Raw genomic sequence first — 15585 nt, forward strand, 5'->3', positions numbered from 1 at the left:
TACTGGTTAGTCTAATTTTAGCCTTTCACAGGAAAACGCAACTTTTGACTGACTGAAATTTTAAAGTCATTTGTTAATTACAAAATTGTGAGCGAACGTTATGAAACAATAACATTTTTTCCCATGACTTAAAAAATTGATGCGTATTCTAGAGCAGTTTTGAAGAAAAAATTATCTTAGTATTTTAAAAAATGTTACCCAGTGTCTTTTAATAATAGAAAATACATTTATAAGAAAGAATTCAAAACTTCTAAGGATCCTGACCAGTTACTAGGACAAGTATGTGAAATTGATACTAAAAGGAAACTCGAAAATTATCTTAATTTCCTCGCTTACAAAATTTGTAAAAATTCTAGTAAGACAGACATGTGAAAATGAACAAATAGATAAGTTTAAAATTATTTGATGGTGTGTTAGTCTCAGGTGAACATTATACATAATATAGCCAGTTTAGCCGGCAAACTTTCTTCTATATTACATTCGGTTTTTTCCTACATTTTCCATATTTCATGTTTTGTTACAATTGCCCTTGCACCGTCATGGTAGCTCAGTCGGTAGAGAGCTCGCTCCGTGTTCGGAAGGTTGTGTGTTCGAATCATGGCCGCGACTGACCTTGGTCAATAAAAACAGGTAGCAACTGTTCCTTCGCCAAGCGCTCGGCACTTTGAAGTGAAAGTTGCGGGTCTTTCGGATGAGACCTTAAAATCCGAGGCCTCGTCTCACGGTAGGGGTTGGCACGATAAAGAACCCTCACTCCTGAATGGCCCTGAGCGCCGAGTAAAGGTCTTAATTTGAAGCCCTTCACCGGTACATGGTGACGTCTCTATATGAGTGAAAAATTCTTGAAAGGGACGTAAAACAACATACAATTAATTAATCATTCAATTGTCCTTGCTAATTTAATGATAGTTGAAAGTATTTGTAATAAAAGACTATGTTTTGATAATTTAATTTGCAGCGTAGTCCGTCCATATTTGACATAATGGTTATCATGAATAAATATTATCATCTTAACATACACAAAACAGCAAGTATATCAGGTATATGCTACATTTCCTCTGCATTTCGACACAGTTGTTTCAAAAGTTGCCAATGAAAAACTGCTTTAACATCAAGTATTTTATTATCTTCACATTGTTTGACAGACCTGGAAAAATGAGTCTGACAACAACATAGAGATTGATATCTTTTATCTCCACTCAAATTGTAAGGAAGAAAAAATTGAACTTTCTGTAACGTAGGAATTATCCGTTCTGGTCTATGATGTGAACGCATAAATATCATAATCACTTGTACATGTTTAACTCTTGACTGTCTGTAGTGATTCCATTTTGACTGAACACTTTATTCTATGGTTTAGTATCTTTGTCCTGGCTAATGTTATGATAGGTCATAATAAGAAAAAAGTCTTTCTGGTTAAAATATGTCTGGCTGTATTCTTTGCATATATATATATATATATATATATATATATATATATATATATATATATATATATATATATATATATATATATATATATATATATATATTACAGAAAATAAGTGATCCATAAAACATACAGAAATTAAAGAGTACATCAGCTATAAATATGTTTTAGTTACTTCTGCATTTAGACTCTTGTGTCTCAAGAAAATAACTTGATTGATTTCATCGTAAAAATTCAACTTTCTGCACTGTGTTTGGAGAAGAAGAATTTAATTCTGCGACTGCTAGAAACAGATTGTCATCTGAATCGATACACATCCTATAAGGTCGAAACTTAAACTTAATGTAGCGTAGGAAATCTCCATTTTTGTCTAAGATGTGGACACAGCAATTATTATAATCCCCTGTAAGGATATTACTTTGACTATCTGTGATGATTCCTTTTGGATTGAATACTTTATCAAGTGGGCCAGGTGTGTGTCCATCATATCTGAATTTCAGTTCCCCGACCTGATTGACCACCACTACCGCTTTAGCTCCACAATCAGCCACACAGATATCAAGGTTCTTGTTTTCACATATGTGTTTATCAGAACCATCAGATGAATAGAGAAGTTTACCTTGATCATCAAACTGAATGGATTGATTCTCTGTTGAGCCAGAGTATCGGGTAACTTTTGATTGTTTATCATCACTTTCCATGGTAACGAGCAGGTCACCAGAGGAGGTGCTACAGACACCAAGAGGTTTCCAGCTTTGTAGTCTGATCACTTCTTGTATCTCTTTTTCTTTTACAATGTTCACAGTTCTCTCCTTCTTATCAGTATAAACAAGTTCTCCACTTCCCGTTACTGCTAAGTCTGTTGGGATGTTCCCAGACCTGGTTGTGATTGACTTAAGTTCAGAAGTGTTATTGATACTGTACAGTTCCATAAAATTGTTGCCTTTACATGTAAGCCATATCTTTGTCTTTCCCAGACAAGCAATATTTATCATCAATTTTGAACATGGTATACTTGTGCTAAAAATCTGTGGTTCATTCTGCAGCTTTTTGATTAAAAAAGGGGATGCATCTTCTACTGATTTCTGTATCACTGGGGAAGGGAATCCATCTTCTGGTGATTTCTTTTCAAATGACGGAAGGGAAGTAACTTCTGGTGATTTCTTTTCAAATGACGGAGGGGAAGTAACTTCAGGTGGTTTTTGTTCGCCTAAAGATGGGAACAAGTTCATCTTTAGTGGTTTCGGCGGCACTGGTGGAAAGAATCGGGCTTCTGATGATTGTTGTTTAGCTTGAGGAGAGGATCTAGCTTCTGATGTATTTTGTCCGACTGGAGGAAAGGATTCCTCTTCTGATGATTCCTGTGTTGTCTTCATACTGTAACCATCCTCCTCTGACGTATCAGATACTAACAATAAAGCTCCAAAGAGTTTATGAAGTTCCTCCCCTTGAATTGGCCCTGGAATGAATTTAGGTACAAATGATACAAGTTTTTGTGGAAGCTTTTTATATTGATCTACAATGGATCTTACATTGATTGTTGTTGAAATGTCATTGGAGTTTGCAGCGGTATCAAGTGAATCGATTTCAATTTTCATGTTGTCAATTTTTTTGTTTATGTCATCCAAATGCTTTTTTAATGATTCAAGCTGTGAGACCTTAGTTTCATTAGCCTGAGCCTTAAATTTCGAGACAAGTTGGTCAATTTGCTGGTGCAGGTTATTTCCATGTTGTGTTATGGTTGCTGAGAGATCTCCATATTCCTCCTCTAACTGACTTATTCTGATCTGTACGTCAGAGGCAATGCTCTTGTAGGTTGGATAAATTCTTTTATGCAATTCAGTTTGCTCTTTTTTTATCATATCTTGCTTTTCACTAAGAACTTGCAAGATTTTTGATAACGTATGACTGAGGTGATGATTCGTTGCTAGGCAACTGTGACAGACGGGAATATCACAGTGTCGGCAATACATCGCACATTGTTCCTCCTCGTGGGAGGCACAATCGGGATAGAGGGGAGTGGTATTCCTATACTGAAAATTCACAACTTTGTGATCCTTGGAATCATCCTTTGAGATGTGTTCTCCCACACATGCTTTGCACAGGTTGGCGAGACATCTATCACAGTGCATCTGTACTATAGCCGTCTCACAAAGATCACATCGCATCAGGTCCTGGGCAGTGGTACGGGGGTACATGACTTAGACCTTGTGGATCTAAAACAAAATAGACACTATAGGACTTTCTGTTTATACGAGGGCTGTTCGGAAATTATTGATACATTTACTTCTACTCCATAACGGACAGAGATAAATTCATGAAAATTTGTCAAGATTTTATGAACAACGAATAAAAGAAATGTGCAAAATTTCTAATTTATAGGATAATTAGACAAGTTGCGGTGAAATTATAAATATGCATACGTCCACCGACCCGGAGAAGCATCGCTACTTCATTTTAAGGTCACGTCAGCCGAAGATGTTTTCGCATGTGAAACGATCGGGAAGCGTTTACTCATCTTTCTCTGTTATCACATATAACATTCAAAAAATCAAATGTCTCTTTTCTTAAACGATTCTTTAAAAAAATAAAAATAAAATGTGTGCTGTTGCTACCCCAGTGTAAAATATACATGAAGTGTCAAATACAAGTGGCTTAGCATCATGTAGTACCGATTTATGCAAAGAGGGTCAACGTTATTTAGTCCGTAATAATTGATGGTCGTCGAGTTTTTGTTTTTACTCTGGTTGAATTATTTTAAGAAAAAAATATATATCACTGAAAAAATCAAACCTATAGACACATTTTTTCACATTGTTATTGTTTTAGTAGGTCGTTTAGTCTGCAGGAAAAGAGTTCACTTTAGCGCTACACAAAATTTAAGGTATGCTCGCTGCGCTGCCTTGACGTCAAAATCCGTTTTGTCGTCGTTATCAGATTTCTATATCGCTCTTATCTCCGTATTTCTGATCAAAATTCTAACAAACTTGCACAAAATGAAGTCAAAATTAAATTGAAAAATTATATACATAAATTGAATTATTTTCGCTCTAGCTATGGGTCCATAGGGAGTTTGAACGTTGGTGTTACATACTTTCAATATCCGATTTCGTGACTGCGCCGGGTACTCTTACCATTGACACGTTAAAATACCATTGAAAAGAAGAAATAAAATATTTGAAAAATATTTTTTGCTTTTATTAATTTTCAGTGTTTGTCAAACGTATATGCAAATTTTCACCGAAAGACGTTCATTAGAAAGAAGAATATACACAATGTCTCAATAGTTTCCGAACAGCCCTCGTAAGTATTTAATTGAACGAAATTAATTTGGTTCCTCTTTAACGAACAGAGAAAAATTCATTGATAATTGTTAGATCAGGATTTTTTTTTTTTTTTTTTTTTTTTTGTCTTTCCCATTTTTTTCAATAATGGATACTTAATAATTATTATGCACTCTTTAACTATGAAAATTGTTACTCGGGGGCAATTATAAGGTATTTATATTGATTTTTTCCCCCAAGTTGTTGACATACAGAAATATTTTTTAAAAAATATTATAAAAATTCAAGGATTTACTTAAAGATTGTAATATATTTTCATCACAAGAGAACAAATCTAATCTGGTTACCCCTGGTATATTTATTGGTTGTATTGATTAATCAGTAACGAGAGTGAAATTTTACGATAATCTGATAATAATACTATAGTAAAAAAAAAGACTAAAAAAATACTCATATTAAGAAATTCTGAGAAGGTTCTTAATCGTGACATTTATCCATATTATAAGGTAAAATTTTGATATCTAAATTTATCGAATCGAGAAATCCCATATCTAAATCATATATATATATATATATATATATATATATATATATATATATATATATATATATATATATATATATATATATATATATATATATATATATATATATATATATATATATATATATATATATGTATGTATGTATGTATGTATGTATGTATGTATGTATCTGTAAATATTTTGCAATAAAGGATACTCTCCTGGTAAAAAAAGCTGATACCCACTTACAGAGCATGACCTTCTACTCAAAGGTAAAGAACTGAACATTTTGACATGTCAACCCTCATAGATTTCCTCCCAAAAATTTGGAATCGAATGGAAATTAAAATGTTTTTTAATCAATTTAATAAAATCGCACGTCCCATTTCATGGCGGACGTGTACATGTAGGCAGTTTGCCAGAAACAGTCATAGTATTTTAAAAGTCAATGATGCATTAATTTAATGTATGACTTGTAAGAAATATCATCAAGCCATATGCTATACTTTGATCACAAAAGGTACACACATTTTTAATCCATCTGTGAAAAGTTTGAATAAAATGGTTAATTGAGAAAAAAGTATTGAACAAAGAATTCATGTCAAATTAAATACCTACCTGACTACAAAATAGTGAATGGCGGCTTCATCTCCTTTCCAATGAAAGTCTTACACCATTGATGTTTTAAAGTCATGTGACCTGTGTTATTTGACCTTTATCTGTTTTCTCTTCCTGGTTCAATGTTTTTGGGAGTTAACTTTGTTTAATCTCCCTTGGCGATGACGCAAATAAAAATAATCGTGAAAGTGATTTTTATATGTTACTTATCACCAACTCTGTGTGAGCCAATTTACTCAAGTTTACCCTGACAATTATATCCATCTATATACATCCACTGAAGAACTTCAACACCGTACGGAATCATTCTCTTTCATTAAATATCTTTTTTCTGTTATTCAAACGATTTACTATTTCTAAATGTTCCTCTACATTTAATGGTGTTATATTTGAAAATTTATCGGAACTGCTCTGTGAAAACTTGAACATATGATAAATAAAAAAGTGTAAAAATAACGAACAATTATCGATCTCATAAAAACTTTAAACAATACAAATCTGTGAGTAGGGCATTTACACCGACTATTGGAAATTCCAGAGTTGGAAACAGATGTCTAGGAGGAGTAGGCATCCCCTGTTGACCGGTCACACCCGCCGTGAGCCCTATGTATTGATCAGTAGACGGAACAGTCCAGTTTAGTACAAAAACAATTGGTAGGAAATAAGTCAGCCAAAATACGAAAAATTTGCAAATTTTATACTCCATACAATTATCCTGTTATCAAATATATTCAATCGTTAAGTTGAATGATAGTTGGCATTTTTCATACCAATTTTTAGGCCATTATTTTCGCACTTAATCACTGTAAAGTGTTCCCGTTCAGCCTATCATGACAAGCAAGGAGCACATGGTGGATGTGACCGGTAGACAGGGAATGGCACCTGATCCCACCTGTGATGTTTTCAGAAGTCCGTATTTGTCTGCATACAATTTGTAGTGTTTCAATGGACCTTGAGCTAAATTACTGTAGGTTATCTTCATATTTCACTTTATTATATTATTAAAAAAACCCAAAATATGGGAAAATTGCGTCCTTGATGTTAAAATAACCAAATGCTTTTCTTCACACAACACTATATAGCTAGCCTATATCTGTCTACCATTTATCATACTCGTGATTGTAATTGCTCTTTTCTTTAAATTTGGAACACCTTAGTTATTTTCTGCTGTAATCAGATGACAAAACAATACATCACTAAAACTTATTTTGATGAAAAGTATTTGTACTACCACTGGACTTTTTTGGAAAGTCCTTGAGAAATAGTATATGTACATTAAAATCTGTTTTTTTTTTTTTTTTTTTTTTTTTTTTTTTTTTTTTTGAGAGTGATTTTCTCTATGCTTTCTAAAATTTGTTTCATAAACCTTGCTCTCCTCTACTATTGTGTGAATGATGTCTCGGTGTTAAATTTGAAATGATCTTAGATAAACGTTCTCAAGTAGCAATTTCATACTTTACCATATCCGGTAGTGACCTTTCCTTTCTGCAGCCTTAAATCTTTATGTGCAAACTGATTTTCTCCTCTCTTTTGTATGAATGGTATGTCACTGATGTAATAAGAGACGATCCAGTGTGTTGTCATGCAATGTTTTCATTCTTCACTGAATTCAATATAATGGTTTTATTCTACGGACTTTTAAATAAGATTGTGCAATTTGACTTCTTCCTCTAAATTTGCGAATGATGTGACAGAGATGAAGTGGTAACCACATGGATTTCTTTTTCTACTGAATTACTTCTAAATGTAGTATTTTTGTTTTTGCAGAAAAATGGATTCACCTTCAAGATTAAATATATGAATATACGAATTATATTTTAAGATTTTATTTATTTATTTATTTATTTTGTATTCTCAGCTTAACATTACCAAGTTTCATTCTCTTGACTTTGCTCAGTTGAGCCAAATAGAGCTGCAGTTTCATCAGGTACCATGGGTATTTCATTTTGGACTTAATATCTTGTATAATATTCACTAAATGTGTTGGTTTAATAATAAATAAAGACTGTAGTCCCTAAATGTGTACCAATTAAATAATTTTACCAAAATATATGTAAATAACAGGCGCACCTTTTAGGTGTTTCAATCGTCTTTATGATCAATTGGTTTTCAGGAAAAGAACCAATAAAGTGATTGATTTCACTGCAGTATTTGATTTTTTTTTCCGATTTGTATCAAACATTGAATCAAAAGTGTCATATCTATCTATACTTATATTGATCAGAATAACCCAAAAAGCCAAGGAGAAACCAATAACACGATTTAAAACTCACGATTTTAATTTTTAAAAATGGCTATGAAAATAACAGTTCAGAATAATAGAGTGTCTATTGCTGGTTTCAACTCTAAAAAGATCGTTTATAAATAGCACCGTATGTTGTAATGGAGTGAAATACATGTACAATCCTCAGTAATAGAATGTATTCCACGAAATGCATTAATGGTTGTAAATCTGTATACTTTGTCATCCTTGTGGCGCAGTGGTTAGAGCGTTTGCTCTAAAGTCTCAGAGAAAGGAGTTGATCCTTACGTCGCTGGTTCGAATCTAATTGAAGACCGGTTCTTCGGAAGAGACCGTATAAACCGAGGCCCCGTGTCTCAGTAGGTACTGACACGAAAAAAGATCGCTCACTGCTCAATGGTCCTGACTGTCGCATACATTCGACTATTAAAGATTTTATAGCTGTTAAGACACTACTTCTGGATCAACCCTCGTACATAAGGCTAATGGCGGGCGTGTCTGGTCGACAGGAGATGCTTACTCCTCCTACGCACCTGATCCCTCGCAGCTAGGTCAAGGATTCCCATACATACATCATCCTATGGTTTAAAATAATACAAAAGGTCTCGATGAATAAATGCTAAAACTTGTTTCATACACGCTAATATACTTTGCTTCTCATTAATAATGTAGAAATAAATCGACATGCAAATTTCTCGCCATAATAGCATTATACCAATGTAGAATAAAAGCCAGCTTGTGATCTCGCAGCATTGACTGAAATGACTTCACTGCCTAGTTTGACATACAGTTTCTTTGTACTTGAGGCGTGAATCAAACATTTATTGTATCTTGTAAATATGAAAAAATAAAATGAATCAAGCGGGATATGCCCAAAATAGAGACATATTTTTCAATGCATTAATTATCATCTTATAATCCAATTTAATTGAAAATGTATAAACCTCATTGAAACCGTAATAAAAAAAGACTTGTACAGTAAGATACAGTAACTTGTATCACTAGTAACATACTAGAACGACAGTAATCTTGCTCACATTACAAACTGAATGGGGAGCAAATATGAAACTCTGCAAACATTGGAAGTGGTATGAGAGCAACTTTGGGCCTCTAAAAAACCAGAGGTGGGACCAGATGGCATGGAGGAGCAAGAATCCCCCTGCAAACTGAACCATCTCTCGTACGCCAATTGGCTTGGTCAGGTAAACATAGTAACCGTGGTCATTTTCATATTTTAACTTAGTCATTGCATTATTCATTTTACTAATGATCAAAATAAGACTTAAGTCCCTAAATATTTAGTCAGTTTATACAGTAATTAAACAATTGTACCTACAAATGTACGGAAACAAGAAATACTTTTTTAAAAATATTTTTTAAGTCTACTTCTTCACGCCTAGGTGACTCAGGTAAATTTTCAATTACACGATTATTTTTACTGCAGGTATTTGATTTTCTTCACATGGTTCAGTGGAAAAATGTTTTTAAATCTGTGACAGCAAGAAACAGAATGTCTTCTGAATCTGTACATAATCCATATGGTTCAAGAAATCGGAGACTTATGTAAATTAGAAACTGTCCATCTTGGTCCATAACGTGGACACAATGATTATTAGGGATGTCAAGGAGTACCCGGTTAACCGGGTACTCGATCGAACGTCCTAGTACCGAATACTAAAAATATTAATGGTACTCGGTTACTCGGATGTATATATATTTTTTTTATTTCAAAGTACATATATTTATTAACAAGAGGCCCAAGGGCCTTAACGGTCACCTGAGTATCATACAACAATTTAGAGAATTCATAGAGTATAAAATGAACTAAAAGGTGAACCTTTGTTGCCCAAATGCAAGAAAAATAGGGTGATCAGGATCAACAAAATAATTAGTCTAGTATTCAATAACAGTTCATAAATTAGGTTCTAATCTCTTCCCCATTTATCACTCTCACCATAAGTATATTAACAAACTATCAGTGCTTCTGTAATATTTTAATTCCTTGTTGAAATCTCTTACATTAGCCTCTCTTGGTCTTTGATGAACATTTCATAAGACAAGTTATTTTTGTCTGATTTTTATTTATCTATTACTTACAAGTCTACCTGATCATTTAAACTAAGAAAGTACTTTTTGTATTATACAATAACAATTCTTGCATAATTCTCCTATTCTATTAACCTTTCAAGTACATTATTTACAGTGATTAATTATCAAAAGTAAATGGCAAAGAGGAATAACTCCTCTCAATAGAATACAAATTAATAGAGCCCTGGCCAGGACCAGAACACTTGAACAAATGGTCCAGATGTTCAAAAATCTGGTAAAAATACCCTTCCTTATTAAAACTTTTACTCTTTTTGCCTCTGATTTGCCCAGGTGCAGAGAAAATTTTAAAGAAATAATGCACTTTTACTACAGATTCACTATATTCACTATATTATCAATAGAGCCCCCCCCCCCCCTCCCCACCGAGAAACACCAGAGCCTCTCACCCTGGGACCAGAAGTTTGCTCATCATAAGTAATCACTTTGTTTGTCTGCTTAACACTAAGAGCAGACAGGATTATTTAATAGAATTAATGCATTTTCACTATATTATCAAGAGCCCCACCCTTACACAAGCACATCTGACCCAGGGGGTCATGAAATTTACTACTCTGGAAGAAGCACTCTTGCTCATCATAACTATACACTTAGCTTCTTTGCTTTTTAACCAGAATATTTTCAAAGAAATTTTGCTTTTTCGCTATATAATCAATAGAGCCCCCCCCCCCCTTTTCACCAGAACCTTTGATCCTGGGAGCCTGAAATTCACAATTTTGGAAGAGGCATCCTTGCATATCATAACAATGTACTTAGTTTATTTAAATAATACCCAGGGGCAGAGAAGAAGATTCTCAAAGAAATAATTCACCTTCACTATAGGATCTATATAGCCCCACCCTAGCACCAGAACCCCTGTCCCTGGGGCCATGAATTTAACAATTTTGGAAGAGGCATCCTTGCTTATCATAACAATGTATTCAATTTGTTTAAATAATAACCAGGAGTAGAGAAGAAGATTTTCAAAGAAATTTTGCTTTTTCACTATATAATCAATAGAGCCCCCCCCCCCCCTTTTCACCAGAACCCCTGACCCTGGGGACATGAATTTCACAAATTTGGTAGAGTCAGCCTATCATAACTATGTATTTAATTTGTTTAAATAATACCCGTGAGTAGAGAAGAAGATTTTCAAAGAAATTTTGCTTTCTCAATATATAATTAATAGAGCCCCCCCCTTTTCACCAGAACCCTTGATCCTGGGGCCATGAAATTCATAATTTTGGAAGAGGCATCCTTGCGTATCATAACTATGTATTTGATTTGTTTAAATAATACCCAGGGGCAGAGAAGAGGATTTTCAAAGAAATAATGCACTTTCACAATATGATCTATGTAGCCCTGTCCTAGCACCAGAACCCCTTTCCCTGGGGCAATGAATTTCACAATTTTGGTACAGTCACTCTTGCTAATCATAACTATGTATTCAATTTGTTTAAATAATAACCAGGAGTAGAGAAGAAGATTTTCAAAGAAATTTTGCTTTCTCACCATATAATCAATAGAGCCCCCCCCCCCCACACACACACACACCTTTTCACCAGAACCCTTGACCCTGGGGCCATGAAATTCACAATTTTGGAAGAGGCATCCTTGCGTATCATAACTATGTATTTAATTTGTTTAAATAATACCCAGGGGCAGAGAAGAAGATTTTAAAGAAATAATGCACTTTCAGTATATGATCTATATAGCCCCGCCCTAGCACCAGAACCCCTTACCCTGGGGCAATGAATTTCACAAATTTGGTACAGTTACCCTTGCTTATCATAACTATGTATTCAATTTGTTTAAATAATAACCAGGAGTAGAGAAGAAGATTTTCAAAGAAATTTTGCTTTTTCACTATATAATCAATAGAGCATCCCCCCCCCCCAACCTTTTCACCAGAACCCCTGACCCTGGGGCCATGAATTTCACAATTTTGGTAGAGTCACCCTTGCTTATCATAACTATGTGTTCAATTTGTTTCAATAATGCCCAGGAGTAGAGAAGAAGATTTTCAAAGAAATAATACACTTTCACTATATGATCTATATAGCCCCGCCCTAGCACCAGAACCCTTGACCCTGGGGCCATGAATTTCACAATTTTGGTAGAGTCACCCTTGCTTATCGTAACTATGTATTCAATTTGTTTCAATAATACCCAGGAGTAGAGAAGAAGATTTTCAAAGAAATAATGCACTTTCACTATATGATCTATATAGCCCCGCCCTAGCACCAGAAACCCTGACCCTGGGGCCATGAATTTCACAATTTTGGTAGAGGGCTCAATGCTTATTATAATCATGCCAACAGTTTGACTCCTTGTTGTCCAGGAGTAAAGAAGAAGATTTTTAAAGATTGCATTAATTTTAGTGGTTTTAGCCCCACCCCTCAGGCCCCAGGGGGGCAGGGACCGTGAAATTCACAAATTTTGTTCCCCTTCACACATAGATGCTATATGCCAAAATTGGCTGAAATTGGTTCAGCGGTTTCAGAGAAGAAGCTGAAAATGTTCAAATGTTAACACACGACGCACAACGCACGACGGACGACGGACGACGACGGACGAAAACGGATAGCAATAGGTCACCTGAGTGACTCAGGTGACCTAAAAAAGACTTACCAAAAAAATAACTTAAATGTGCATACATAAATAGCGTGCCGTCGCCTACACCCGAAAAACACCCGTTATCGCCTGTGGTTGTGTATATACAGTAATTAGTGACCATTCACCTTGTACACAGCAGTTCTCACCTATTGTGGCCCTTAATTTTTGGATGGCTTCAATGATTTGTTTTCAATGAACATCGTTTAAGTATGGCCTATTGTTTTTAAATCATTTTAAAGTTATTTAGTTTCTATACGGTAGCGAAATCGGACATGCTTAGAAATGCCGCTACCCACTTTTAAAGTGAACAAATATTATTTAACTGATGATTGAAAAAATGTTTAAAGTGGGCTATGCAGAGTAAATTTAGCGTGTCGGTAGCCTGATCATTACAAATTTGATTGTCCTCTTAGGCCTCTTGAGTTGATTAAAGCGTCTTCCTAAATAAGAACTATAAATCATTTGTAATTATTGGTGTATTAATTGATGACTTTTATGCTTTTGTTTGTTTGTTTTTTTTTTATAAATATTTTTTAAAAAAAATATTTTCGTTGGACTCGATGTTTATATACATGCATTATAGACGTTACAGAATACATCGTTGTAGTTAAACGGAGCTTAACACTAGGCTCAACAAAATTTACACACACTTGTAAAATTGACATTTTTACCGAGTACCCGGGTAGTCGATCGGAAAAATTTCCGATTAACCGATTATCAAATACTAGTATTGACCGATTTGACATCCCTTATAATTATCATGGTCAGCAATAAGGATGTGACTTTGACTGTCTGTAGTGGTTCCTCTTGGATTTAGTGGTTTACTATTTGGAGCAGAAGTATAGCCAGTATATCGAAATCTCCTTTTTCCGGCCTGACTGACGACCACTACAGCTTTAGCTCCACAGTCAGATACACAAATATCATGGTTCTTGTTCTCACATATGTATTTATCAGAACTACCAGATGAATAAAAAGGTAGACCCTTATCAACAAGCTGAATTTTTTGTTTCTCCGCAGCGAAGGAATATGTATTTGTTTCTTTGTAAACATTATATCGCACAACTTTTGATTGTTTTTTGTCATCACTTTCCATGGAAACCAAAAGGTCACCACAGGAGCTTGTACAGACACTTTGGGGTCTCCAGGTCTTCAATCTGATCAACTCATAATTTTTTTCAGATATCAGAATGTTCACAGTTTTGGTCTTGTAATCAGTATAAACTAGACGTCCATCTCTTGTTATTATTATATCTGTTGGGTTTTTCCTTGACTTTGTTTTAATTGAATTGACAATTTGTACAGAACCTTCATTGATGCTGTAGAGTGTCATGGTACTGCTGTCTCCACATGTCCAAAACTTGTCATCACCCAGGCATGCAATATTTGTCTCGATGCCAAAAAACTCCATTCCACTAAAAATATCTGAACAAAACAGCTTTTTGCGTATGTTTTAGGATCCATATTCTGATGATTCCTCTTTGTCTGTTAGAGAGGCTCCTACTTCTGATGATTTCAGAGAGAAAGTAGAGGGGGATACAATGTGCGTTGATTTCTTTTGGACTGAATGAATTGGACTAACTTTCTTTGATTTTTTTTATTTTCTTCATACTGTAACCATGTTTTTCTTCTGTAAGAGACATTGATGACAAATCTCCAAAAAGTTTAAAAATTTCTCTGCCTTGGAATATCCCTGGATAGAATTTAGGTACAAAGGGCAAAGGTTTTTGTGGAAACTTTTTATATTTATTTACATTGCATCTCACTCTTAATAGTCTTGACATGTCATTAAAGTCTACAACAATATCAAGTGAATCAATATCAACTTTAATATTTACAATTTTGTCGTTAATTTCATCCAGATGATTTTTTAAAATGTGTAACTGTGAGGTCTTCATTTCATAAACTTCAGCTATAAATTTATTGACAAGTTTGTCAATTTCTCTGTGCCAGTCCTCTCCATGTCTTGTTATGGCTGTTGAAAGATCTCCATATTCCGTCTCTAACTGACTCATTCTCTCTTTTAGATCACATGCAATGTCCTGGTAGGTAGGATATATGAACTCATTTAATTCAGTTAGTTCTTTCTTTATCAAGTCTTTTCTTTCACCCAGAACATGCAAGATGTTTGATAATTTGTGTTGGAAGTGTTGATCAGATGCAATGCAAATGTGACAGACAGGAATGTCGCAGTGCCTACAATACATTTCACAACGTTTTTCTCCATGGGTGGCACATCCAGGGTAAAGAGAAGTGAATTTCCTTGACTGAAATTTTACAACTTTGTGATTCTTAGATATACTAGTTGAGATGTGTTCTCCCACGCAGGCCTTACACAGGTTCAGAAGGCATGTTTCACAGTGCATTTGTATAACAGCAGTCTCACACATGACACAGCGCATCACATCTTGAGCACAGGCGCGGGGGTCCATCACTGGTCCTTGTTAATCTGAAAAAATAGTAAAAGTTTAGGGTTTGTTCATAAATATTTGAATGAACATCATTTGAGAAAGACATAGAAAATCACATACTGAGTTGTTATACGATAACCCATGTCATTGACTCTGAGTTAAAAAAAATATTTGGATTTTTTATTTCATAAATGCTTGGAAGTACCTTTTTTTATCGGAATTTAGAAAGTATATTTAAGAGAACCCATTCAAAATGTTTGTCAAAGGATCACTATTAAAATATAAAATTGTATAGATTGTAATTGTATCTTGAAGTTTCTTGCAATAATGCCCCGTGTGTTTCTATCAGCACCACCACAGATATCATTACTCTTAA

The 15585-nt window shown here is 34.5% G+C and overlaps 4 protein-coding genes across 4 annotated transcripts; all 4 read right to left on the reverse strand.

Moving 5' to 3' along the window:
* Positions 1-1599: 1599 nt before the first annotated feature.
* On the reverse strand, positions 1600-2242 carry LOC133189351 (uncharacterized). Its single transcript, XM_061324744.1, has one exon. The coding sequence runs from the start codon at positions 2128-2130 to the stop codon at positions 1651-1653; it is 480 nt and encodes a 159-aa protein (XP_061180728.1). The 5' UTR covers positions 2131-2242; the 3' UTR covers positions 1600-1650.
* A 40-nt stretch (positions 2243-2282) lies between these two features.
* LOC133189275 (E3 ubiquitin-protein ligase TRIM45-like) lies at positions 2283-3627 on the reverse strand. The gene is made up of 2 exons (XM_061324677.1): positions 2445-3627; positions 2283-2347 (listed from the first exon to the last, which is right to left on the reverse strand). The coding sequence occupies exons 1-2, from the start codon at positions 3625-3627 to the stop codon at positions 2283-2285; spliced, it is 1248 nt and encodes a 415-aa protein (XP_061180661.1).
* A 9895-nt stretch (positions 3628-13522) lies between these two features.
* LOC133189276 (uncharacterized) lies at positions 13523-14209 on the reverse strand. Its single transcript, XM_061324679.1, has one exon. The coding sequence runs from the start codon at positions 14207-14209 to the stop codon at positions 13523-13525; it is 687 nt and encodes a 228-aa protein (XP_061180663.1).
* A 166-nt stretch (positions 14210-14375) lies between these two features.
* Positions 14376-15230, reverse strand: LOC133189277 (E3 ubiquitin-protein ligase TRIM45-like). The gene has a single exon (XM_061324680.1). It carries the CDS (start codon positions 15228-15230, stop codon positions 14376-14378), a length of 855 nt encoding a protein of 284 aa, XP_061180664.1.
* Positions 15231-15585: the final 355 nt, after the last annotated feature.

The sequence above is a fragment of the Saccostrea echinata genome, unplaced genomic scaffold (genome assembly GCF_033153115.1).
Source record: "Saccostrea echinata isolate AGI-Se365-2 ecotype Australia unplaced genomic scaffold, CSIRO_AGI_Sech_v1 ptg000017l, whole genome shotgun sequence".
NCBI lineage: Eukaryota > Metazoa > Mollusca > Bivalvia > Ostreida > Ostreidae > Saccostrea > Saccostrea echinata.

Coding starts and splice junctions, on each gene's coding strand:
- LOC133189275 (XM_061324677.1), bottom strand. CDS start 3,627: ATGTACCCCCGTACCACTGCCCAGGACCTGATGCGATGTGATCTTTGT. Junction 2,348..2,444: donor ACCACAGATTTTTAGCACAA/GTATACCATGTT, acceptor GGAACTGTACAG/TATCAATAACACTTCTGAAC.
- LOC133189351 (XM_061324744.1), bottom strand. CDS start 2,130: ATGGAAAGTGATGATAAACAATCAAAAGTTACCCGATACTCTGGCTCA.
- LOC133189277 (XM_061324680.1), bottom strand. CDS start 15,230: ATGGACCCCCGCGCCTGTGCTCAAGATGTGATGCGCTGTGTCATGTGT.
- LOC133189276 (XM_061324679.1), bottom strand. CDS start 14,209: ATGGAGTTTTTTGGCATCGAGACAAATATTGCATGCCTGGGTGATGAC.